At 45.2% G+C, this 25,499-nt stretch overlaps 2 protein-coding genes across 5 annotated transcripts in view; both read left to right on the top strand.

The window, feature by feature from the left end:
* The window catches only part of PSD3 (pleckstrin and Sec7 domain containing 3), a 151,792-nt gene extending 143,543 nt beyond the window's left edge, over positions 1 to 8,249 (top strand). For both annotated transcript variants that reach the window (XM_040655813.2, XM_040655816.2), the window contains exon 19: positions 5,986 to 8,249. The gene's annotated coding sequence lies outside the window, so the exon portion shown is untranslated. The remainder of the gene's footprint in view (positions 1 to 5,985) is intronic.
* LPL (lipoprotein lipase) lies at positions 7,452 to 24,888 on the top strand. Of its 3 annotated transcripts, XM_046905271.1 has the most exons (11): positions 7,452 to 7,704; positions 8,310 to 8,388; positions 14,830 to 14,996; positions 15,129 to 15,308; positions 15,975 to 16,086; positions 18,008 to 18,241; positions 18,467 to 18,709; positions 19,394 to 19,514; positions 20,410 to 20,592; positions 21,762 to 21,866; positions 22,685 to 24,888. In XM_046905271.1, the coding sequence occupies exons 2-11, from the start codon at positions 8,322 to 8,324 to the stop codon at positions 22,728 to 22,730; spliced, it is 1,458 nt and encodes a 485-aa protein (XP_046761227.1). In that variant the 5' UTR covers positions 7,452 to 7,704; positions 8,310 to 8,321; the 3' UTR covers positions 22,731 to 24,888. The 3 variants fall into 3 exon arrangements, with proteins under 3 accessions (XP_046761227.1, XP_015135900.1, NP_990613.1); XM_015280414.4 differs by lacking the exon at positions 7,452 to 7,704 and having other exon boundaries at positions 8,084 to 8,388; NM_205282.2 differs by lacking the exon at positions 7,452 to 7,704 and having other exon boundaries at positions 8,096 to 8,388; positions 14,833 to 14,996.
* Positions 24,889 to 25,499: the final 611 nt, after the last annotated feature.

The following is a 25,499-nucleotide window of genomic DNA, read 5'->3' as shown; positions in this document are numbered from 1 at the left end:
GATGTTCTCAGAAAATGCCACTGCTGCTCAGAATAGTCTGAGCACATAGAAGAGACAGGAGCTGCCTTTTGCATGACAGCCTGTGCTTACAGCCTGTGTGGAGGAATGCTGCTCAGCCTGGGTTGGAGGCAAGCAGGGCAGCCAGGAGTGAGACCAGGACAGTTTATGTGCTAGGAACTTCTCTGGATTATTTCATTTTCCTATGAATTTTAGGTCAACAACCTTTCCAGTTATGTTCTTACACAGGAAAACCTGGAACCCCTAGTTCTTGCTGTAACACGAAATAATCCTTAAGGATATATATGATTTTGAGCACCATGACCCCAGAACATTTGAGGAAGAAGTTTACTTAACAACAAAGGAACCGAAATGCCTTAAAAAAAGCCACCTTCCCAGAGTTCTCATGGCATCAGAAGTACTGGAAACCAAATTCACATGTCCCTAATTATTTAACTGGGATTCTTAGGATTCCCACAGGATAAGTAATTTGAAACAACCCACAGAGCTATTCTGCCTGTTTCCTCTGGCAAATTTATGTCATAGTTTGGTTAGTTACAATGTTATCAGCTGCCTGGAGAAACAGGCTATGCTAATACCACTATTACCTAATTCATGCCTGGAGTCTGATCCTCTGGAGATTTCTAAGCCTTTTATTGGCTCTTTGAATGGCCTCTTTATAACTTTAAACACAGGAACATTTACTGAGGTAGCTGCTATACTAAGCAAACAGGAAGGTTTACAAGAATAGCCTATTTTTTTTTTTTTTGCTAGCACCATTCCAGCCACACAACTGCAAACTTGTGCACGAACACACAAGATGGCTTTCTTCACTGCTAGACGTAAAAGCAAAAATTGCCCCCATGGACCTCATGCAAACTTCGGGTGATATGAATGGGGAGGAGATAAAGGCTCCAGTGGAGCCTGAAACCAGTGGCACCCAAAGAGCAAACAATTTTCCTGCTTTCCATTACCTGCTCAGTGTCCCTCCAGCTTTACCCACTTCAGACTATGCCATGCCTTCCTGCCAAAGGATGTCTGGGCTCTGTGTCTCCTTCTGCCCTGTACAGAGCATTGGAGCAGGGCACTCTGAACATTTCCCTTGGCCTCCTGCTCTCTGTAGAGTGACTCTGCTGACACAGGGCCTCAGCAGCTGCAGAGGACAACTGTTGCCCAGATGTGGTGTCACCACCAGCAGTTTCCCTGCAGCAACATCGGGGTCTCACTGCTGTCTCCTACAGCTTCAGGGATGCACTGGGCACAGCAGGAATGAGTCAGGAGGAAGATGATGTTGGAGACCTTTAAAAAAACTGAACATCCATTTGCCCTGTGTGACTGCCTAGTGAAAAGATCTGTACTACCTTGATGACATTTGACCGTGTTTTCTGTTTCAGAGGCTGCCCTCATGCAGAGCAGGTGCCCCTTGACTCCAGTGGGAGCTGGAACATGCCTCCTCTCTGTCTTCAGTGACATGCATGTGACTTTTGCATTAAAAATGCCAGACTGAGCACTTTAGGGCTTTAAAATCAGGCAAAAGGTCCCCTGCATTAGTGGCTGCCTTGAGCACATGACAGTGCTGGCCTCACTCGATGCCCTGATGGAAAGATGAGGTACTTCCCCCAGTGACTCTTAGTGAAAGGAAAATATCCCTTTCGAACTTGGAGAGCCTGTCTACAGTGCCTGAAGGCCTCCACAACAGAAGCAGGTCTGCCATTTCTCCAGTCCCCCTCATACTTCACATGATGTTCAAGGTTGTTGAAAGGGTGGTGGGATATTGTCACCACAGCCCCTGCCCCTCCTCTCTCCTCCTCCTCTGGCTTGTTTATATCCTCTTCTGGTTGCCATGTCTTACTTTTGTCAGGAAAATTACTTTTGCCTCTGGGATGGGGACCATAGCAGTACGTGTTCCTACAAAGTGTCAGAATGCTTGTAAGGACAGCGAAGTTACATGAATAAGGAAGGAGATGGAAATAACAATTCTATGATTCTATTGTTTTTTCACATGTGACAAATAGGATAGACCAGACAAAGAAATTTTACAGTGCATACGCAAACTTGGCCAAGCTTCCTTGAGCTAAATCCCATGGAATAGATGAGTGGATGGGGAGGTGGGTTGAGAACTGTCTGACTGACTGGGCTCAGACCATTGTGTTTGGCAGAGCAGAGTCTGGTTGGAGACCTGTATTTAGTGCTGTTTCCCAGGGCTCGATACTGGGTCCGGTCTTGTTCAACATCTTCATCAATGACCTTGATGAGTGGATAGTGTCCACCCTCAGCAAGTTCGCTGATAATACAAAGCTGGGAGGAATGGCTGACATGCCAGAAGGCTGTGCTGCCATTCAGCAAGACCTGGAGAGCCTGGAGAGCTGGGCAGGGAGGAACCAAATGAGGTTTAACAAGAACAAGCGTAGAGTTTTGCACCTAGGGAGGAATAACTGTGTGTATCAGTAGAGGCTGGGGGAATAACCTGCTGAAGAGGAGCTCTGCAGAGAGGGACCTGGATGTCCTGGTGGACAACAGGTTGGCCATGAGCCAGTAGTGTGCCCTCGTGGCCAAGATGCAAATGGGATCCTGCGGTGCATTAAAAAGAATGGCCAGCAGATCAAGGGAGGTGATCCTCCTCCTTTACTCTGCCCTGGTGAGGCTGCACCTGTAGTGCTGTACACAATTCCAGGCTCCCCAGTACAAAAACAACAGGGATCTCCTGGAAAGAGTCCAATAGAGGGCCAAAAAGATGATAAAGGGCCTGGAGCACCTCTCTTACAAGGAAAGGCTGAGTGACCTGGGTCTGTTCAGCCTTGAGAAAAGAAGACTGACAGAGGATCTGACCAATGTCTATAAATATCTAAGGTGTGGGAGGCAAAGGGAAAAGGCCAGACTCTTTTCAGTAGTGTGTGGTAATAGGACAAGGGGAAATGGCTACAAACAGAAGCATAGGAAGTTCCGCACAAATGTGCCTAAGAACTTCTTCACAGTGAGGGTGACAGAGCACTGGAACAGGCTGCCCAGGGAGGTTGTGGAGACTCCTCTGGAGACGTTCAAAACCTGCCTGGATGCCTACCAGTGCAACCTGGCCTAGGGAGCATGCTTTGGCAGGGGGTTTGGACTCGATGATCCCTAGAGGCCCCTCCCAGCCCCTACAATTCTGATTCTGTGACTTTGAATCACTGAACAGGAGCTGGAGAGAGAGAGATACTCAGCCTCTTGCCTCCCCTGCTCTGCACTTCAGTCTTTGGGATGTTCTCAAATTAACTTCCCCATTTTCTTTGGCATATTCTAGTTGCCCATCTGATACTGAACAGAGGAACAGGGAACCAACATCAGAGTCTTAAGTCCACATCAAGCTAGCTACGTGCAAACCCTGCAGGAAGAGAAAAGTGAGGAGGGTACACGTGCACGTGGATGTGTCCACATGTACACGTGAAGAGGAATAAACTCCTGTAATTTTGGGCACGGAACTGAGGCATGTGAAACCCAGGAGCATAAAATCATTGCAAGATCCCTCAGCAGTCCCTGATGGTGCACCAAGAGCGTGCCTTGACCACAGGCAGGCCGACCTATCCTGGGGGAGCACAGCCCTCTCTCCACGAGCGCCTGGTTTGGATGTCCACATCAGCAGCACTGGGCCAGGAGGGAGCTTTTACATAGCAGTTGCGAAAGCCCAGAGCAGCAATGCTAGCTCAGCCTAAACTTTAAATGAAAATTAAAAACAAATCCCCTTTGGGATGAGATGGAAATGTCAACCCAAGGAGGAATCTGCTCTGAGTAAGTCGCAAGCGACCGGAGGAGATACAAGCTGGAATCCAGCCTTGGCTGCACCACACACCATCTGTCAGCGCTGCAGAGCAAAGTAGAGGCGAAGCAGAAAGTGAGCGATTATCCTATCCCTCGCTGGGGAGCCCAGAGGCCAGAGAAGTGGCTTCTCTTCCCTGGTACATTTCTTGAGACGGAAACAACACGTACGCTTTCCCACGCTGGCTTCGCCATGCATTCCGCCTCAGCCTCCTCGCTGTCCCTGAGGCAAGCAGGATGCAGACTGCCAGGCTGGGGCCCAAGTAGAGGGTTCTGTTCCCATGATTAGAGAACGGGCTTAGCAAATGGTGTAAGAGGAACAGGGGAGGCTGAAGGCTGCCCACCAGGCACCTCACTGCCAGGGTGTGGGCCTTGCCCCTGCCCTGCCGTGCCCAAGCGTTGTAGGGATGGAGCAGTGCCACCCAGACACGAGCTCTCCCTTCTCCTCCTCCCCCCTGCCCTCACACATTTGCGTAACCTTGCAGAAGTTTCAGACAACGTCATCTTTACCCTACTGCAGGCAGGGCTGGGAGCCGTGTGAGGGGCAGCAAGGGGCCCAGCCTGCGGCCAATGAGTGCGAAGCAGGCCTGTCCTCCCCTGCCTGCCACCCCAAATGGGCTGCAGGAATGTCTCTCCCCTGGCATTGCATTTTGAAAGATGTGTCTGGCCAGACAGCACGCTGGCTTTGGCAGGCACTGCCTGCAGCGTGATAATTAATTAAAGCGTAGTTGAGAAAATAGCGGCACAGGCCCACGGCACAGGCTGTGCCAGAGCCCAGGCCTCTCTGTGTGAGCATGTGGGCAGCCTGCATTCTGAACTGAAAATCAGAGAGCGGGGCAGAGGAATGAAGCCTTGTGCAAATCAGTGAGCCAGGACCTTGTCTGCAAGATAAGACTACATTGGAAGGGAGCAGCAAGCCATAACACAGCCCTAGAAAGGGCAAGGGAGTGAAGAACACTAAAGGTTGTTTAGCATTTTCCTTCTCCTATCACGTGGGGCACTGGAGACTGAGGGAGCAGTTGCTCACGGGCTGGGAAGAGCCATTTGTTACCCCCAGGCTGTGTTTTTATTATGAGCTGGCTGGTTTTCACACGAAATGCCCTTCAGAAATACCTCTTTTGCTATCTTTGAACAAACTTTAAGCAGGAGGGAAGGCTTCCTTGTTGATAAACTTACTAGAGGAGAAATCACATGACAAATCATTCTGACTTTTTCAATTTAATTTCCTTTTTCCTCTTCCACAGAAGGAAAACTTAAATATTCATAGGGTGAAAACAAAGATCTCTTGCCTACTTGCATCTCCTCACAAGGAGGAAAGTAGAACAAAGCTTTTGCTTGCTCCTAGGAAAATAACGCTTGTTGGGAGGCCTCTTGTCCCAACCTATCTAACCACCCATGTGAGGAGACCTACAGCAGCAAACGAACGCTCACAGTCATGGTATTAGCTCTCCCTCTTTCACACATAGGCTTTTGCCTTGTGTTTCAGGCCCCCTTAGGTGTGGTGGAGTGGAAATAAGTTCTGGGGTTGATTTTCCCCTTGCTTGCTGCTGTGTGAGGCAGTGAACTTCCTTGAGGTCTAACCCAGCTGCACCACACAGCCCAGCCCGCTCACGTTGCATGGCAGACCCACGTGGGCTTGTTCTGACTCTAACCTTGCACATGGTCTGAGGGCTCAAGCACCAGCCCAGTTATGCAACTCCCATCTCCCTGCCTCCACGCTCCCCACCCACCCCTGTTGGAAATAATGTATTTTAGTTCAGTTACCTTCCATTTACTTCAGCATCCCCAAGAACGATATATCAGGCTCTGATTCACAGATGGAGTTTCGCTTCCCCTATAGGATTATGCATTTTACAGAGGAAGCAAAACCCACATCCAGCTGGTGGCTGCATGAAGCATGTTGAGTTGATGCCACAAAGATCCTTCACAGTCTGACCATGATCATCTGCACGGAATGAGTACTGTATAAATGCTGGGAGAAGTGTTACGTCAGAGCAGTGCAACTGCATGGTGGACGGGCACATCCTGCCCTCATGAAGGCCCATTATTTCAGATTATTTTGCAGCTATGTTTACAACAGACTTAGGCAACTCGTTCAAGATCTGAGAAAACTGATTTACCCCCCTCCCTCTTTCATCACATCAAAATTTGCTTTTAATATTTTGTTTGTAATTTTTTTTTCTTTTTTTTTTTTAGGTGGAGACTTTGCATAACTCTTTCAGATTATGTCTTAAAATGAGGCATGGCCATGAGATGGAACAAAAAAATTATGCAAACAGGCATTTCCAGTGTAATAAATTAGATCTTACTCCAAGAAGCCTGCAGATCTGCTGCCAGCCCTTGGCTATTGATAGGATCCACTGTCTGGGTTGGGAATGAACTGAAATTCTGACTACAACCTGCAGATTAGCAGAGGCTGTGGGGGCCAGCAGTGCCCCGGGGCTGGCCTGCCAGGGCTCTGTTCTACCTCATTCCACCTGCCACTAACACCGCATCAGTTGTCTTCTCGCCACTGTGTTCTAACACACTGTTTTGCTGCAGTAGCCATTGGCATAGCTGTGAAGGATGGGAGGGACAGCCTTCATGCCCTGTTTTGCTCCAGAGGCTTGGAAGCATCACCTGTGACTATGGCGGGCTGACAGACTGCGTTACGGAGCCTTATTTTACATTGTTCTCTTCATTCGCTAAATGTTGGCTGCAGGGAGTGGAATTTTCTAGGAAGGATGTCTGAACCTGGATGGAGCCAGGTTGATTTGTAGGGGGGAAATTACACTATAGAGCTTCAACTAAATTAAATCAATAGAAAATGCATTGTTTAGACCACGGTTGGAAGGAAAAAAAAAAAAAAAAAAAGACATGAGAAAATTCTTGCCATTGTTTTGATGAGAGTCGAAACCACGGGTCAGAGGATATGCTCAACACTTACTCAGAACAGTGAGCACACACTGTGCTTCTCCCGCTCACACCCCCACCCTCTGGTCCCTCTCCTCGCCCCCAGCCCCTCACTGCCTGCCCCCCACCCCTGCTTGTCTCCTGTGCTGCTCCATGCCCTGCACCCAGCTCACGTTGGCTGGAAGAAAGACTCAGTCTCAGCTGCACCTTCTTTAAATTCTTCCATTGCCTTTTGGGTATGAAAAGCTGCATCCCAGGAGACATCACAGAATCGTAGAATCATTAAGGCTGGAAATGACCTCTAAGACCGCCAAATCCCCACCACGACCACTAACCACGTCCCTCAGTGCCACATCCACCTGGTTCTTGAATACCTCCACAGACAGTGACTTCATCACCTCCACGGCCAGCCTGTGCCACTGCTTCAGCACTCTTTCAGAGAAGTTTTTCTCCACACCCAACCTGAGATGCATACTTGCGCTGGGATCTCACTGGTCCTCTATCAGATCGGCACCTTGCAGAGGTGACCCAGTGCTGCTCTGCCTGCACCACCTCCTGTGCCTATGGGGACCAGGAGTGTTTTAATTCCCACTCTGAGAAACCACTGCCCTTGAAGTGAATGGCGTTTGCTCCATGCTGCCAGAACCAAGGAGCCCTCTTTCTCTACACCAAAAGCACCTCGTGAAGCCAAGCCTTTGACAAAACAATGCACAGTAAATAAAAGCAAGGCTCACTATTAATTTAATATTTCTCTGTTACATTCCCTTAAATAACTGATCCTTCACCCTGTGGCAGCAGCAAAAGGTAACAGCTGACAAACTGCTGGCAGAGGGGCACAGAGAGGTGAAAAACTAGGAGAGGCAACTCTGTGTCTCTCCACAGTACGCACGGCAGCCTCCAGCAACTTGCACTCCGAGCTCGCACCCCCTTGGTTGTTGGCAAAACAAAGCATTGGCAAAGGCATTTCACGCGAGCAGCAAAAGGTGCTTCGCAAGCAGCGAGCTGAGCACCAGTTGCTTCTTGGTACAACAGCGCAGGAAAGAGGGAAGCTAGCGTTCGAAGCTCGGGGAGCCAGGACGGCGAACACAGGGGAAGGGCCGTGCAGGAGGGCTGGGAGGCTCAGCTCAGCGGGACGCCGAGGGGCAAAGAGCGGGGGCAGCGCGCCCAGTCCGAGGGCTCAGAGCCAGCGACGGAGCCGCACCCGCTGGCGGAGCTCGCGGCTCCCAGCCGTGCCCGGGGCCGTGCGGGGGCGCGAGGGTCGCGGGGCCCCGCGGGAGCGGCCCGGCCCTCCCCCCCACCGCCTGTGCCCGGGCCAGCGGTGACCACGCCCCGTGGCGTGCGCCAATGGGTGTGGGGGCTCATTTGCATATTTGCATATTGGCGGGGACTTAAGGGGCCGGGAGGGAGCGGCGGCAGTGGTTTGCCTATAGGTTTCGGAGGGAGGGGTCGTCGCTGCGGGTTTCTCCCGGAGCGACTCAGTTCTACTTCGTGAGTTTTTTTTTTTTTTTCCTTCACAGTCGTGTGTTTTAGAACTTAGTTATTCTATTTTGTTTTGTTTGCTTTTAACCTTAACCATCCCCCCCCCCTCCTCCCACTGAAACTTTTTCGCCGCTGCACAACGCATGGAGCGAGGACGCGGGATGGGGAAGACAGCGCTGCTGGCTGTGCTGTGCCTCTGCCTGCGCGGGGCCGCCGGCTCCGATCCCGGTGAGTGCCGGCGCGGTGCGAGGCGGGGGCGGGCGGTCCCCGGTGGAGCCGGAGCGTGCGCGGGGCGGGGCGGAGAGCGGCAGGGGCGTGCGGGGCTCCCTCTGCTCCTTGGATGCTCTGGGGCATGGGTGGTGAGCGGAGCCCTGGGGGGTGCAGCTCCCAGTCCTGCTGGTTCGTGGAGTGGGGTTGGAGAAGGAGCGGGGGGGACTCGCATCCCGCTAGGGATGTCCTGTAGCGGCTTCGCGGTTCGGGCGTTTGGGATCTGCTTGTTTTTTGTTTTCTTTTTCCCCAGGGTATGAGGTGGCTTCTAAGAGTCCCTTGCTAGAGGCAGGCGGGCCCAGCCGTATTATCACGGTAGGGTCCCCCAGCTCCGTGCAGGACTGGAGCCCTGTGCTGAGGTGCAGCCCTGTGGCAGCCCCACGTCCCAGCTTGCCAGGGCTCCCAGCCTGCGGTGTGTAAGACAAGGCCGAGTGTTATCAATGTCATAGTAATGCCTTTGGGCAGCAGCTAATGCCATTAACGTAACAAAATCCATTAGGAAAAAATGTTAACAGAGGAATGGATGCCTCCAATATGTATAGACACACACCTACAGTATCTACATTTTTGTGTAGGCACTCTGCAGGCCAGAGAAAATAGCACGTGTGCATGTTGACTGCTGTGTGTTTCCTAATACTCTCTGGTTAATGCACAGCATGATTGCAGCTTTAGCAAGCAATGAGACTGATTTCATTACACTACAACTCTCCAAATTTATATTAGTGATACTGTGTCATGACATTACTTTCTTAGACGTTGTATGGGAGACAAGTGTGTCCTTTAGAAGTCCACATACTTAAAAGTTCCCCAGAGCTGCTGGGTGGCACTTAAGTGTATCATGGAAGCTGTTGCGTTTTCACTGCAGATGCCTTTATTTCCACGGTGAATGAAGAAACTGGAGGGAACTGCTCACAAGAAAGAGAATGGGGTGCTAAGGCACAGCCAAAGGAATGTGTTCTCATTTTGAATCCAATCTTGTGCCATCAAAGGCAATCAAAAGTGGTTTTCATCACTGTACCCAAGTTTCCTACACTAAAATAACTTCCCAGAGCAGGCTTTCATCTCTCTAGGAACTGATTTGTCATAGACTTAACAAATGCATTATTTCTCTGTAGGAGCAAACTATATGAAAACAGGTTGTGTGGTTTTCCTAAAATTGTGTAAGCCTCGAGCCTGACACTATTTCTTTGACACCATGATAAAAAGATGTTTAGGAACCATGGAAAGGACGTGATGCAGCCCTCCAGGAATCCAGGGTATTTAATAAACAACATGGAAAAAGATATTGTAGGTGAGGATAACATTGGTGTTCCAGGAAGAGATAATACATTGCTCGGAGCATATGCAGATCTCTATTTTTACCAGTGTAAATCAGGAGGCAGGGGTTGCACCGTATTTTTAATGCTGCTGTGGGATGTAAGCTGTTGGCTTTTGCTGTGGCCTTGTTTGGGGAAGAGCTGCCAGGGCAGCTGTGATGTGTCCTCTACAGAAGCAGTGCCCTTCTGAGATAGCCTAGGGCTGAGGGTCTTGTGCATCACTACGTGCTGTGGGGTACCATGAGTAGTCAAACTCCTAAGGAAGCTCACTGGAACTTGTTTGCACAGGAAGCACTTGCATGCTGTGGCTTTCTCATGCATTCTTTCCTCCGTATTACTGTACAGCCTGGCAGTGATTGTGTTTTATTGTCTTGGGCTAATTCCAGATATCCCAGAGGAGCTGATGGATGGCAGGAGCTTTGCTGCTGGATTGAGTTACAAGCCTCCCAGCTGCAGCTGAGTAAGCATCTAATTGACAGGGAGCTCCTCAGCGAGCTGCAAGCACCCGTGTGCACACTGCAGCAGCTGCAGCATGCTCTCACCCTGCCAAGCTGCAGGGCTGGGCCACGTGCAGCACCTCTCCATGCTGTCCAGAGGTGTTGCTCTTTCCTCTGGGAAGTGAGGGGAGAACTTAACCTCAGGGCTCTGCTGTCTGGAAAGCTGGAACTTCTTTCACAGCAAGGTTAAACTGTAACCTTAACTGGAGGGAAGGGTTTTGTCAGATTACAACCTGGTAGTCTGCCTTGAGTTTATAGTGTAGATCAAGTGAAGTAATCATGCTTCCTGTTGTATTAGCTTCTTAATTACAGATGACCATCAGTTTGCCTCAGAGCTCGTTTAGGAGTTCAGTGTAACTGGTGGATGTTTTGTCCTAATGCTGGTTATCAGCGGGAGGATGAATTACTCTGTTTAACTCCAACAGGTTGTGTAAATGTTTAATGTTATGTGCAGATGTTTGCTTCTCTGTGTGTGTGTGTGTGTGGACTTGCGTTTGCGCAGGCTAGCAGTATAACTTCTGATGATCTTTGCACCTAGCTAATAGTATTCCTATTTCTGTGTACGTAATGCCAGGATATTGTTTACCAAAGATTCCCGTTTAAGCTGTATTGGAGGTGCACTGATTCTTGCACAAGTAGTATCACTGCATTTGGCATCCTGCACCTGATGCTGGTTGTTTGAGTTTTTGATTAATATTCCAGATGCCATCACTTCTACAAAATTAGCTGTCTCCACCCATCTGACCAGTGATGGTTTCCTTTGTTCAAAACAATTGCCAGGCTGCCGTTGGCTTCTCATGAAGGAAATTTGAGTTTGGAACTCTTATTAGTGAGTAAACCTGCATTTATATTGAGTCAGAATGTTTAAGTCAGTGGGATGCTTTTGGGGTTGACAGGAGTCATGGACTGAACAGAATTTGACAAATTGCAAGGCCAAGTCAGTGAAATGAGGTTTAGGCAGGAAAATGAGATGACTGACTTCTCCTAGTTACTAGCTGTTTTTCTGCACTTCTGAGTTCTAAAATATCCTCTCTACCTTGAGGTAGACAGTGGCTTTTTTAGAAGGTGAAAACAGATTTTTGTAAGTGAAAGTTTAAGAAAAGTATTGGAGCAGGTTAAAATGGAGTTTGGCAGTAATGTGTGTAAGAGAAGCCAGCTTCGCTCTGAAGCTGGTGGCTTAATTCTTAATTCTACTCCTTTTCCAGTTCCCTAAAGAGGTAAATAACCCTTTCTGGGCACCGCTGTGGGCTTATGGTCAGTAAGGTGTCCTGAAAGCTTCATCTCCTAATGGGGGCTTGTTTTTGTGACTGTGCACCTGGAAGTTCTTGCGACACAGCACTTGCCTTTATACCCCCGCTGAACTAAGCCTGAGAAAGTGTGATTTCTAGCAAAAGCATAGATTTGTTTCATCTACTAATTTTAACCTCCAGCTCTGTTCCTCATCGATGCCTCATCTAGAAATAGAGTTGCAGTCTCATCCCAAAAATGACTTCAATATCTCAGTAAGGATACACATAAATTTCTTCATCTAACTTCTACCATCTGCATTATGTAAAACTATGATGCAAATCCAACTGAATTCCTGTCCACCTGTCAGAAAAATGCTGAAAGCTCTCCATTTCTGGATTTTCCTTGGTTTAACTAACTCAAGTTGAAACACATCATTAACTAACCTGTGGTATGTGTGCGTTGACTGTCTCTGCATTTCTTTGGCTTTGTTTAAGACTGCAGGAATGAGACCCACCGTCACAGTGTTTGTCCAACTCAGATAGGATGTGATTCAAGAGACTTCTTTTTCTTGTTGACTTAAAGCAAGGTCGGTGACAAAAGTCCATGTATGACAGTTTGATTCTTGGTCTTTTAATATGAGTGAGTTGTACTTTGAAGTACAAAAACTGAATTGGCAAATGCTTGCTTTCTAGAGTAATCTGCTTTGTAGCCATGATTTTAAATTATTTCAGTATTTATTGTGGTCAGTATGCAAAGTAGGTGTGTGTCTGTTACTATGTACATACCTCTGTACTGTATTTCTACAATTTAATACACCACAGGTGGGAAGTGAGGTAGTGCTGCAACGTGCACAGCGCAGAATGAGGAACAGAGTGATCTTGTGCTGTCACCCAAACAGAATTTGCAGCACCAAACTTGGGCAGCTCTCGAGGATGGCTTCTGATTAGTGTGTCATTGAGAAGTCAGTAACAAACCCAACAACACACACTTGCCTCATCCAGATGGTATCTTGCTGCTGGGATTTGAACATGTGTGAGTGCTGTACTGTTGTATTTCTGTTATATTTCTTCTGAGCAGGAAGGATGCTGCAGTAATTTCTGACTTTCTAATTCCTCACACAACACAGCAAGATGAGGTACATGTTGCGTTGCAAATTTCTTTTCATAGAAGCTTATTTCTAGAAAAGATGCATTCTGAGCTTAAGTGCAGATTGTGGCATATGTTTGTAATTGAGAACACACTACACAGTGGGATTTGGAGTTAATTTGGATTTTGGTTGATTATCAGATAGGTTTAATTCAGAAAGGAAATGATTTCTAAATATGAAGGGAAGCACTATTAACTAGAGAGCAGGTGGACTATTATTGTTTGCCTTCCTGTGTGGAACAGGAATACACATAATTGAAAGTCCTTGCCTCGTTGCTTTAGATTTGGAAGCTGTTCCTGTTCTTTCAAGGTCTTACTGGTTTGCTGCTGAGTGAAAAGTTATAGCTGATATTTAACCCCTCAGCCTTTGCATCTTTTTCTTTCTTAACGATCTCTTTGTTGTGAGAAAATGAAGTTTTGAATCTGTAGAAACAACTAGGAGTGGACAACTGCTGAGAAAACCAGCATTTAGCTTGGTGTATGGCTTGTTTTCTATAGGCAAAGTCTTATCTTCACCACTATGTGAATCACTCTGCATATTTGGAGAATGTTGCTCCTGAGCCGCATCCTTTCTTGAGGAGGAAGGGGGCCCACAGTGTAATTATCTGGGATTAGCTGGCCAGCCTAGCACAGCCAAGGTCAAAAGTAAAAGCTGAGCTCTGCCTCTGTTCAGCGAGCAGCTCCTGCTAGCTTCTTTGTGCATGCTTTACTTTCATCAAGTATGCAGGAACGCAGGCAGCATTAAGCAGTTGGTTGCAGGTGACTGCAGTCCCTCCAAGGCTTGTACATTAGCGTTTGCTGCCAGCCAGTGTGCTGTCTGTGCACCTTGTGCTGCAGGGCTTGGTTAGGCCTTAACCTCTGTGGCCCTCCAAGGACAGCAGGATCCTCACAGACTTTCTACAGCTACCCAAGGGCTGAGTGAGGTCAGGCAGGAATCTGTGTGCCCTGCTGAGGCTTGAACGAGAAGAGCAGAAAGCAAATTTTAGGAACAGTGACCAGTTTTTCTGCATGTTGAGGTACAGCTTTATGGAGACATACAGATGCACCAGAGTTAGGAAAAACCTTTTCTTCAGTGGACAAAAGAAGGGCTTTGGAAGTCTTCTGTGTGCCTAGCCTGGGGACCTCACCATGCTCCTGGACATTTTCTGGTGACTTGGAAGCATTTGTTAGTGTGTGTGTAGGAGTTTGAGAGAGCTTTGTGGTCACGATGCCAGGAAACAGCACTGAGCAGGATGGAGCTGGCCGGAGTTCAGCTGCACTTGGAAAACAGGCCATCAATATTTGCTATAAGCAAGTTGCCAGAGTTTGGCCTGGTTTCAGGAAAGCATTGGGTTTTAAGCCCACAGTTAATGACAGGTTCAGCTGGCTATAGAAGTGCGTAAGTGTTGAATCACACCTACAAGGAGGAATCATTTACTTTTCCTCCAAGACAGAGGAAGAAGCAAGCAGGAGGTTTAAGGTCACTTTTCAGCCTTGACAAGGAAAAAAAGATAACTTCTTTATTTTTTTGGTTCTGGAAGCTGGAAGAAGTTCTGAGGTATGATCCTTTGAGACCACCACATGTTTTCTTACAACCAGGACATGGTATATTTTTTTCTCTCTCTCCAAATGGATTCAAAATAGTTTCAGGCAAAGGAAGGCTTTTTTTTATTATTATTTAAATTTTTTTCCCCTCAAGTGTTGCTCATCAGATGATCTTTTGTCTCCTGCCTCCAAAATGCAGGCTTCTGCATTCTTGGTTTAGTTTCCTTAGTGTATCTGATACCTACTGTTTTTCCTTTGTTGGTAAAATAGCTGTGTTTTATAAAATTTGGACTTTGCAGCTCATGTTTCTAATGGGCTGTGACTACTGTGTTGTAAAAGAAGCCATGATTAACAAGTGATACTTGTGATGAAGTTATGTAGAAGATGTGCTGTGAAAATATATGATAGTATGGTGAGAAACTTGCTGCTTTCCTACATGTGATGTGACTCCTAAATAGAATTTATGCCTACTGGACAGCTGACCAGATTCTCACTGCTTTAGCAGTGGTCTTGAAGAATGAGCAGTTTTCAACCTTTGGTTTCCCTTCTACATGGCCACTGAGGGAAATAAAAACAGTGTGTTCCATTTCTTGGCTGCTCCTAATCTCTTTCCAGCATCGTAGACTGTGACTTCTGTTTGTCCTAATATTTCTAAATCACTGCACTGTGTTTATTATGATCTTGTCTAGCAGAAGCTGAGATGAATTTTGAGGGAATCGAGAGCAAGTTTTCCTTAAGAACACCTGCAGAGCCTGATGAAGATGTCTGCTACCTGGTTCCTGGACAGATGGACAGCTTGGCACAGTGCAACTTCAACCATACCAGTAAAACCTTTGTGGTGATCCATGGGTGGACGGTAAGAAGAAAAGGGTGGCATGTGCCTTTTGTTTGCACTCCTGATACTCTCTTAGATGCTCTGGTGTCTGTGTGCCACACATAAATATCAAGGTCTCCCTTTTTTGTCTTTTAAACCATCACAACATAACAGGTGACAGGAATGTATGAAAGCTGGGTCCCAAAGCTAGTGGATGCTCTGTACAAGAGGGAACCTGATTCAAATGTCATTGTTGTGGACTGGCTGGTTCGAGCTCAGCAGCACTACCCAGTGTCTGCTGCTTACACGAAGCTGGTGGGAAAGGATGTTGCCATGTTCATTGATTGGATGGAGGTAAGACATGTAGTCATGTATGTCTCATGTGTAATCTTCCAGGGGACACAACAACAATGATGCAGCAGTTTTATCTTCATGCTATTGATGCAGCAGACATAAAGAGTTAATTGTCTCCTTTTGGGTAGACTGAGTTAAGCTGTGGCAGATGGTGTTTCAGCTGGGCTGGTGAAATCAGCTTTAATCTAAAGGCTGTCCCTTTGACAAGGAGGCCTTTTATATTACAGCCCAGAGATTTATTCACCTTGTGGTCCATGGAGTCCTGTGGGTCCACAGAATGTTTCTGAAGGCTCTGTGAGAGGTAGTTATAAAAGACAGGTTCCTACATATTTTATAGCAGCCGCCACTTGGCAAACTGTTAGAAATGTGACTTGTCTTTAGGAAATATTTAGGTGCTCCGAAAGCTGGGGGGAAAGGATGGCTGAACACATTGTCTATAATACAGAGCCTTCTATGTTCTGCATTTTTTTCCTGTGTAGTCTTTTTGCCTTAAGACAGTAAACTCAAGCACGCTTGTATAGAGCAAGGTTATGTCAACTACATTTAGTGGGTTGTTTTTGCTATTTGTGGCCCAAAGAGAAATCATAGTTTGTATAAAATATTTTCGTTTGTCATCTGATGCTGACCTGTTTGACATCAGATTTTAAACAGAGCTCTCCTCTGCAGGAGAAATTCAATTACCCTCTCAACAATGTCCACTTGCTGGGGTACAGTCTGGGTGCTCATGCTGCTGGGATTGCTGGAAGTTTAACCAAGAAAAAGGTGAACAGAATTACTGGTAAGCAAATCTGTGGTTGTAGAGGGAAAGTCCTTTCTTCATAGTGAAATGTTACCAGAGTGGTTGTTGCTTGTTGGGTGTGCTTAGGTTATATGTTCATTCTACATTGAATCAGAATCTGGTATTTATGTAGCAGAGCTGGAAAAGGCTCATAAAAGATCAACACAGGGTAGTGAGTGAGAATCATTGCTCTGCTTCTGCGTGAGAAATGATTAAGTTGGTGGATTTATCAGCCTTGAAGAAACTGGCATGGGGGAAAGGGATTGTAGCTTACCAAATGAATGTTCTGAGGTAGATCTCTCTCTTGCAGCGGCAGGACTTCAGGTAGTTGTCTTCATCCAGGTGGATCCCAGCATCTGCAAGGGATGACCTGTTTGGGAAGAGCAGGAAGTTAATCCTCCTTCAGTCACTGTAGTATCTGCAGAGCTTATTGTTGAGGGAAGCTGTATATACAAGAGGTCTGTGTAGGTTTAAGGGGAGACCGGGTTATTGATATGAAGAAATATGCTGAGGGTTACTGAAAAATAAGTTTCAACAGGTGGCTGTAATAATCTTCTCAAAAATAATATTGGGAAGAGTTTTTCGGAAGGGTAAGGAAGTACACTTATGCTTGACCTGCTCACATGCATACTTAGGTGTCTGGTTTGAGTCATTTTCTTAATTTTGGAGGCTGAATAGTATACTAGATAAGGTAGTGTGCTGTGGCATGACTGTTTGGTTTACAGCCCGGCACCTGGACAGTTGAGCCCTTCGTTGCCTCAGCACTAATCCCAGTGAGAAAGGAAGTACCAACGTCAGCAAATGAGGCTAAGAAAATCACTCATCTGGTTTCTTCGTTGCCGAGATAGCTTCAGAGCCACATTCAGGGCAGAGCCCAGCTCCCTTCTTCCTAGCATCAAGGGTGTTTTCAGCAAGACCCTCTGTCATCTCAGATCCATGGGGATGCTGTAGGGTGGCCTAGGCAGCAGTAGCTTCAGGAAGGACTGATTCGTGAGAGGCAGCGGATTACATCAGGTGGCCAGAGCATTAGTTCCTCTACCCTTCCTTTCTTTTAGCCTCCTGTTTCTTTTTTGTTTCACTGAGACTGTCAAATCACTCAAACACCAATGGCCCTATGTCATGCCCTCACAGTTGTCCCTTGGTGTCCAGGACAGACTTTTTTCTGGGAAACAGCATTGCCTTTAAGCACAGGAAATGGTGGGATGTAGTCCCTGAAGCTTTCACAGCAGTGGGAGGCAGCTCACAGTATGTTCAGCTGGTCTGGGTGGGCAGAGCTGGGTGCAAGAAATACATGTCTTATGGGGACAGCTCTATCAGCCATCTCCTAAGTAGTTTGTCTGGATGACAGAGGTTGCACTGTAACACAAGCTGTTTGTGCGTGCCTTATGAATGGGAGTTCTTGCTCACTGGCAGAATGGATCTGGATTGTTTTTTATGTCAAGCTGCAGCATTACTGACATTATTATGTTAGAATGTCACTCCCCCTAGGCGTGCGGACAGTGAAGCTCTCATTTATATTTCCCACTTCCTCTAGTAGAGAGTAGCAAGACACTTTCCATGCTTCATACACTTCAAATAGAAATTTAACAGTTCCTTTGTTTCTCGACAAGAGGGGAAAGCACAGGAAAATATTTATTAGCATTTCTCTATCCACTGGAAACACTACAGCTGTGGAGAAGTTATCTGTGCTTCTTTACGTGTGTTTACATATACCTTATGTTTGAAATAGTGATAGCATGTAGAGGTTGCATACTTAGTTCTCCTGCCTACATGGATGTTATTTAAATGATCCCACCGTGAAGTCTTCAGTGATGCTATATGAGTAGTCCAGTGCAGCATGGTAGCTGAGTTTGGCATTTTCTGTCCTTGGCAGTGTTTTGACAGATGGTATCTCAGTTATTCTTTGTGGTTTGCAATAAAGGTCTGGATCCTGCTGGTCCCACCTTTGAGTATGCTGATGCCCCTATCCGCCTCTCCCCGGATGATGCTGACTTTGTGGATGTCCTGCACACCTACACTCGAGGCTCTCCAGATCGCAGCATTGGGATTCAGAAGCCTGTTGGACACATTGATATCTACCCTAATGGTGGAGGTTTCCAGCCAGGCTGCAACTTGGGAGAAGCTCTCCGCCTGATTGCTGAAAAAGGCTTTTCAGGTGAGGCTGCTCTGAAAAAAGCAGTATAACATCGGAAGGGAGATCTGCATCCATATCTCTGCTTTGGATGACTGAGGCTTTCTCCATTAAGTGCTTTCAAAACACTTGGTATAAAGCCCAGCTAGGGCCTAGTGCTTTTTGCTTGTTTATGTCACTGCTTTGTGTGTGCACAAAGCACACTGTTGTGTGTGTGCATATGTATTCTATGTATTTTTTTCTTTGAAGATGTGGATCAGCTGGTGAAGTGCTCTCATGAACGATCCATCCATCTCTTCATTGACTCACTCCTCTATGAAGAGAAGCCCAGCATGGCCTACCGCTGCAACACAAAAGAGGCCTTTGAGAAGGGCCTCTGCCTAAGCTGCCGGAAGAACCGTTGCAACAACTTGGGTTATAAAGTCAACAGAGTGAGAACAAAGAGAAACACCAAAATGTACTTGAAGACCCGTGCTCAGATGCCCTACAAAGGTAGGTTCTCCTGGCTTACTGGTAAGCACTGTTGCTTTTGTTCAGCTATGAATCAGGGTGGGTGTATAGAGTTGTTTAGGTTGGTAAAGATCACTAAGATCATGAAGTCCAGCTATCACCTTGTAACCACCGTGCACACTAAACTGTGCTGCAAGTGGGTAGTATTACTGCATTGATGACCCCTGCTCACTCTAGACAAGCTTGCCTGTATTTAGCTTACCTGCAAGCTAAAGTTCAGGATCAGAAAATAATGTCATTTTATTCAAGGTGTGGTGATGGAGTTACAATACAATGTGCAGGGTGTTCTGAAAGAAATTTCTAAGTGACAGAATGAAAGGAGGATTTACTCTGCACCTCAGACAGTGACTCAGTTTGGAACAACTGAATCTACTGAATTTTTTCACTATTTTCATCCAGTTGCATTTTTCCTGCTGCTGGAAAAATAATCAGAATCCTGTGTAAGGAGGGCATAGCTCTTTTGCTTCATGTAAAGGGTTGCAAATCTTGTGCACCGTCCTGGATACCCACAGAGCTTGGTTTAATGATACTTCTGTATACCATCATAAGATATGTGCAGGGTTTTTTGTGTATTTCTCGCTTGCGCTCTTTGGAATTTGAGAGGTTTGGTTTTGTTTTGGCTTGTTTTTTATAATAATGGCCTCTTCTTTTGTGTTCTTATTCCAGTCTTCCATTATCAGGTCAAGATACATTTCTTTGGAAAGACAAATGTGACCAAGGTAGACCAGCCATTCCTGATCTCTCTGTATGGCACTCTAGACGAGAGTGAGAACATTCCTTTCACGCTGTGAGTAGCTACAAAAAACCTAGGCGCTGCATACTCTAGCCTAAATCAGTTAAAAGCCCCTGCTGAAGTAAGTACTCAGGGTATTAGCTCCAGCTACAGAAGCCCATCTTACAAGGTCCCAGAATCTGTTATTGTCATTGATCAAGTAGATGCATCATTCATCCATTGAAAAAACTAAGGATCTAACCTCTGTAGAAGCCATTCCTTATAAGAGATCTGAAACATGGATGTGAGAAAGTCAGCAATAGGTCAGACCAGTTAGAGTTTTTGTAGTGTTGATTTTTGTTTCCCCATCTCCCTTTCTGAATCTTCTTAATGTTCCACCTGTGTTAAAGCTCCTTCCAAACTAGACTGTGACCTGGAATTAATTGTTAGATGTCTCCCTCAGCTTCCACCTTGAGGACATGTTTTCAAAGCTCTGCTAAGCAGCATAAATCAGTGCTTACACGCTCTGCATGTGGGCTGGAAGGGGATGGGTCTGGGAAGCACCAAGGTGTGTTTTCTCAGCAAGTAAATGCTTTACCAAAACTGTTCCTGGCTGGTGCTTCTCTAACAAACCCCCGAGAAACACCAGCAATGGAGAAGATATCTCTTGTGTGGTTACCTTTCCCAGGATTTTTTTTCTAGCTTCCAGCAGAAAATTTTCCTAGTGTTTCTGCAAAATCATCAGGTGTCTTTATCTTGATCTGTCCATCAGAATTGTGGACAGTATTCTTTCTTCCACTCTGAAGTACAAGGGGTCTTGGTTTGATTTTTCTCTTCAAGTTTTCTGTCCTTTAGATTAGAAAGCTACTATCTTAATTTTTCCATAGCTTACTTAAGAGTTTTAGCCTTTCTGGCTCTTAAGACTTCTTCAATAGTTTTTTTTTTTTTACTTTTCTCTGATTCCTTACAGGCCTGAAGTCTCTTCCAACAAGACCTTCTCCTTCCTGATCTACACAGAAGTGGACATTGGTGACCTGCTTATGCTAAAGCTGCAGTGGGAGAAAGATACTTTCTTCAGCTGGTCAGACTGGTGGACTCCATTTGCATTCACCATTCAGAGAGTCAGAGTGAAGTCAGGCGAAACTCAGAAAAAGTAACTTGCTTTGATTGCCTTGAGTTTACTTGCCAGTGTTTCCTTATTCCTGGTATCTCACAGGGTGGGACGAAACATGGAAAACAGTTACAAATGAGTGCAGCACTGATAGTCAAGAGATAGTCAAGATAGTCAAGTGCAGCGCCAAACCTGCATTTATTTCCGCCATATTCAGCTGTTTTCTTCCAATGGGATCTGCAATCTGTAATTTCACTCCCGCAGAATTCATTTGCATCCCAGTGCTCACTTGCATCAGATTCCTGACAATATTCAAGAGCGGATCTCCGTGAGCGAGCAGCTCTGATCATGTTTGCAGTTCCTTTCCTCCTTTCATTTGCTGGATATTTGTACAGGTTTTCTTTCAAAGATGGAGATTTTGGAAAGGTTTCTGAAGAGTGCATTTGCTCAGGAGATAATAAGCTGGGTTTTCTTGGGAGTTGGGGGTAGCTGAGTGGCTGGGTAGGAGCTGAAACACATGAATATTGCAGGATGTTGCTAATACATGAGTGCTAAAACAGCACTTAGTTGAATCGGTACTGCTTTCACCTGAATCTTTTGAAGTATTTAGATTCACTAGATGTGAGATCTGTTGGCAAAAAAAATATATCTAGAACAGAGAATATGCATATCCTGTGTAGTGTCATGAATAGTATGTTACTCCTTTAAATAAACAAGGCTGTCCCTTTATCAAAAAGCAGTTATCAGAACTGAACAAATATAGGGGTTGGGAAAGTACTGATAAATAGAAAAGCAACCGCTTAGGTTTGCTGGAATTGGCAACCTACGCTGTGTGCAAACATTCAAGGGAGCAAGGCTTTCTTCCAAGATCATTAACCTGGAGAAAAAATCATATGACTGTAGTAAATAAAGAAGATTCAGAAGGTTGTTGTAGAGCCTCTTGTCTCTTAGCCTAAAGGTTTTTATGCAGAAGACTAATAAAACCTAGACTGTGGTTTGAGGTCTGTATCTGATGTGTTTTCTCAGTTTTTCTTGCATAGAGATTCTTTGAGAATTCTTTTCTAACAATTTTCTGCCAGTGATTCTCACAGGCTGGTAAAGTAGTAGTACCCACATGGTAGTATGAATGTACTGGTTGGTATGGAATGTAATGGTGTACTGTTTCTACAATTAAAATAGGATGATGTGAGCGTCCAATATTTCTTTCACAGGGTGGTATTCTGTTCTCGAGATGGCAGCTCACGTCTTGGTAAAGGAGAAGAGGCAGCAATATTTGTGAAGTGCCTGGAGCAGCCTGTCAGCAGGAAGAGGGGAGGGTAAGAGTGAGCATTATTGTCTTAAGGCTGTGGGAGGATCTCATACAACTTTCAAGATTTGGCCGATTTCTGCACTCATCTAAAAAGTTCAGAAGCATCACAGCTCAATCTAACCTGAGGCGGCTTTGGGCAGCTTAAAACCCCCAGCTGTCATTCTCTACTGACCATCTCCTTGCATGGCTGTTAGCACATCTGCAAAGCAAGTGCAAGTTGCTATCCCTCATGCTCTCACAGCTGCCAAGGGGGATTTACAGACTAAGTACTAGGACAGAGAAAAGCTGTCCTATATCTGTAGATGTCTGAGATTCACCCCCAGTGCAGGGATGACCAGGCATCTGCACTCAGTCAGTATTGAGCCCTTTCATCTCACAAGCCAGTTGCAGATCTGGAGGCTCGTACAGAAGCAAAGCAGGCACATGCAAGTGCATTTTTCTTTTTTGATTAGTAACTTTTCTGACCTAGATTAAACTTTCAGCTTTCAGGCCAATTTTATTTGGACTTTATCCTCTAAAGTTTGAACTGAAGAAGTGGTTGTATTTATTTTAGTGCAGTTGCTGTGAGTGAAAGGTCTCATGGGGACGTTTGTAGACTGAGATCTGAAGCGCGTGTGTGGATCTTCGCTCCAGGGCAATGACCTGGAGAGCCCAAGAGAGAGGTGTGTCTTTGTCACACCCTTGTAAAATCCAGCAGTGGCCAAGAAAAGCCCAAACACGTAACTTTCCTTCGAAGTAGTAGTTTTAAAACCTAAGTCTCAGTAAGACAAATGGAACAAGCACCTCTTTAACAGATCTGTATTTTATTTTTTTTTCTTTCCACAGTGCCAAGAAAGCCTCTAAAGAAAATTCTGCACACGAGTCTGCTTAAAAAGTGGCAAGAATGAGAATTTCCACACTGGGGAGGAGGATGGAGTCTGTTCATCCCTGTGAACTGGATGTTCAGAACCAAATATATAGAAATACTTATCTGCTGCTGGCTTTTGTGCCTGCTATACCTAGCTATATTAGGAGGCTTCTTGTAAGGAAGTCTCAGCGTACAAAGTTACTAACCATAAAGTTACATTATCTGAATAGTTAAGAACAAAGAAACCCCTGCAACAACTTGCCAAAGGCTTGAGTGTTAGGAAGGAATAAGTAATTTTGCTTAATCGTGGTGCCTTGTGACAGTTTCTTGCCATCAGTTCCTCTTTAGCAGTTTTGTAGTATTTATTGAAAAGATGCAAAGCTCTGTACCTGGTCCTCTTTTTAGTGTTTTTTGTTTCCAATTTTTATTTTTTTAAGAGATCTTCTGGAACTGCACAGATCTTTTTTTGTTGTTCTCCTGGCCTTGCTAACTGAATTTTCAGGCAGTTCATTGGCTAGAGTTCGTTGTCTTCAAGTGGTGTGTTTGGCAAGTGAGTAGTTTTCTCATGGAAAAAAATACCCTTGTGTGTAGAGCTATAACAGAGATGTCAGGGCCTGGTTCAATATGGGGATGAATCTTCTAGGTTGTGGTTATGAATGTGCTTTACTGGGTGTAGATGCCAATGCTTCTTAGCAATAGTTATAATCTGTTAAGATATGTAATCCTATGCAGCTTATCCCGGAATAAATAGCAATAGGAGAAGACAGCAATACCAGTGTCCTATGCAGACATTCAACTTTTCATTCATGCTTTCATCCCTCAAGAATGGAGTCATCTAACTTCCATCACTGAGTAAGAAACTGCAATGGAATTAAGCTACAAAAAGCTGCAGAGAATGGATTTTTTTTTTTTTTTTTTACTACTTACTTGCATCTGAGATGCCAAAACTAAGAGCGTCAGTGCTGTTTAAAACTGAATGTCAATCACTCAGCTGAGTGGCAGCTGTATCCAGTCTTTGGTGCAACTGAAACCAAGTGCCAGGTGACAAATGTACTCCTGCTTCCCTGTGCTGGAATTGTGACTTCCATTGACCAGCCTCTGCTGTTTGACTGTGACAGAATGGTAGATACTAGGAGTCGCTTGATTTTCTGATCTGAGGTGGAATTCAGCAGGGAACAGGAGCTCTGACATTTAAAGGAGCCTGATTTTGTGATGCACAAAAATGATTGCTCTGAAAAACACTTGAATTAGACATGCTGTGAGTTGCCAAAAATAGACATATTGAAGGCTTTTTACTTTTCTTTAAGTAATGCATAGTTCTTATGCTTGGAAAAAAATCAATAGCCTTTAGCTTTCTAGGCAATAAACAAAATATTGGGGAGGCAGAAGGGTTTGAAGGTAGGCATTTGGAGAAGTGTAATGTAAGCTATTGGTGCTGGTTTTCAGTCTTTTCCCACATGTGCAAGACAAAATGTGGAGGTGGTGATCCTCCAAGATCATCCTATCTTTGCAAAACCAACAGAAATACATGTATGTACACAGTTGTTTGTTTTTTTTCCTAGCCACGGGTGCTAGTATATATGGGGATAAAATTTTTAAACAGTGCAATACGTTGGAATATTAATAACTCCCAAATTGCTTACATTTGATTTCCTCGCTATGGCAGAGATAGGATGAGTCACTGAGGGTGGAGCTGAGTATTGAGCCACTGCTTTTGAGGCCTCTAAAAATAAATACAATGATATATTCCCTGTAGACTTTACATTCTGTTGCAATTTTCTCTTTAAGAGTGAAAGTTCTCTGGAAATAAAATGTGTGTAAACAGGTGTGCTTTTAATACAGGATCTGATACAAACACATGTGGAACTTGGAGTCAAAATAATGAAGGTTCTTTTACATGGGGACACATGATTTAGCCTTGAATGTTATTTATTAGCTGTAAATACCATATTTATGTGTTTAAAGGTAGTTTGTATATATTGCTAAAGTTGCCGAGAGTCTTTACATTTATACAGTTGTGTGGTATTCATCCTGTATATACCTTACAGAGAGATTTTTATCAACAAACCATTTACACTGCATTATTTCCGGTGTGGTTAATAAGTTTAAAAAAAAAAAAAAGAAAGCTCCTCAGTTTTGTACAGAATGGAGACCTGTGGTTTTAATAAAACTCTCAAACTGATGCCAAACTTCACTAGTTTCATTTTGATGAAACAGTCTACTGCATGTCCGTATGTGAAATCCACAGCTTTTTACCTGGATTCTGAGATAAGAAGATGGGGATAATTTTTTCCATACAAGTTCAAATCTTTTATTTGCATTTTTATATTCACATTTCCCAAGAGGTAACATCACAAGTCAAGATGATGAAGAATCTCCACATGCCTGTGGGTATTGCTCACAACTGAAGGAGTGAGGCAGCTGGAGTTTGAGGTTTCCAAGTCTCATGCCATTCTAAAACAGCCTTTACTTTTATTTTTTGTTTTTAGTTTTGTGTGGAAACAAAGAGCAGAACTATGCTTCTGCATTTCCCTGTATCTGAATAGAAGTGTGCTGTGCTTTTCATGTTTCTGACCCTGTGTGTACAGAAGGCAGTGCTGATCCCTAACACTACCACTTTCCAAAGAGAGTAATGGAGAAAAATCATTTTGGCACACACTCATGTGCCCAGCTAAGCTCAGGACTGGTTGTCACCAGAGCAATTTTACTTGTGTGAGCTCCAGCAACCACAGTTACCCTGTGATGCAAAGTGGGGCTGTAGCAAGGCTCTTTGAAGGGGAGCAGTAGGACTGT

The sequence above is a fragment of the Gallus gallus genome, chromosome Z (genome assembly GCF_016699485.2).
Source record: "Gallus gallus isolate bGalGal1 chromosome Z, bGalGal1.mat.broiler.GRCg7b, whole genome shotgun sequence".
In the NCBI taxonomy this organism is placed as follows: domain Eukaryota; kingdom Metazoa; phylum Chordata; class Aves; order Galliformes; family Phasianidae; genus Gallus; species Gallus gallus.
The sequence above is the reverse complement of the archived record's forward strand: the minus strand, read 5'-3'. Positions and strand labels throughout refer to the sequence as shown.

Bases quoted from the DNA above. Each gene is read 5' to 3' on its own strand.
- LPL (XM_015280414.4), top strand. From the start codon at position 8,304: ATGGAGCGAGGACGCGGGATGGGGAAGACAGCGCTGCTGGCTGTGCTG. The intron at 8,389-14,829 runs GTGAGTGCCGGC...GATCTTGTCTAG, and splicing joins GGCCGCCGGCTCCGATCCCG to CAGAAGCTGAGATGAATTTT. The intron at 18,710-19,393 runs GTAGGTTCTCCT...TTCTTATTCCAG, and splicing joins TGCTCAGATGCCCTACAAAG to TCTTCCATTATCAGGTCAAG.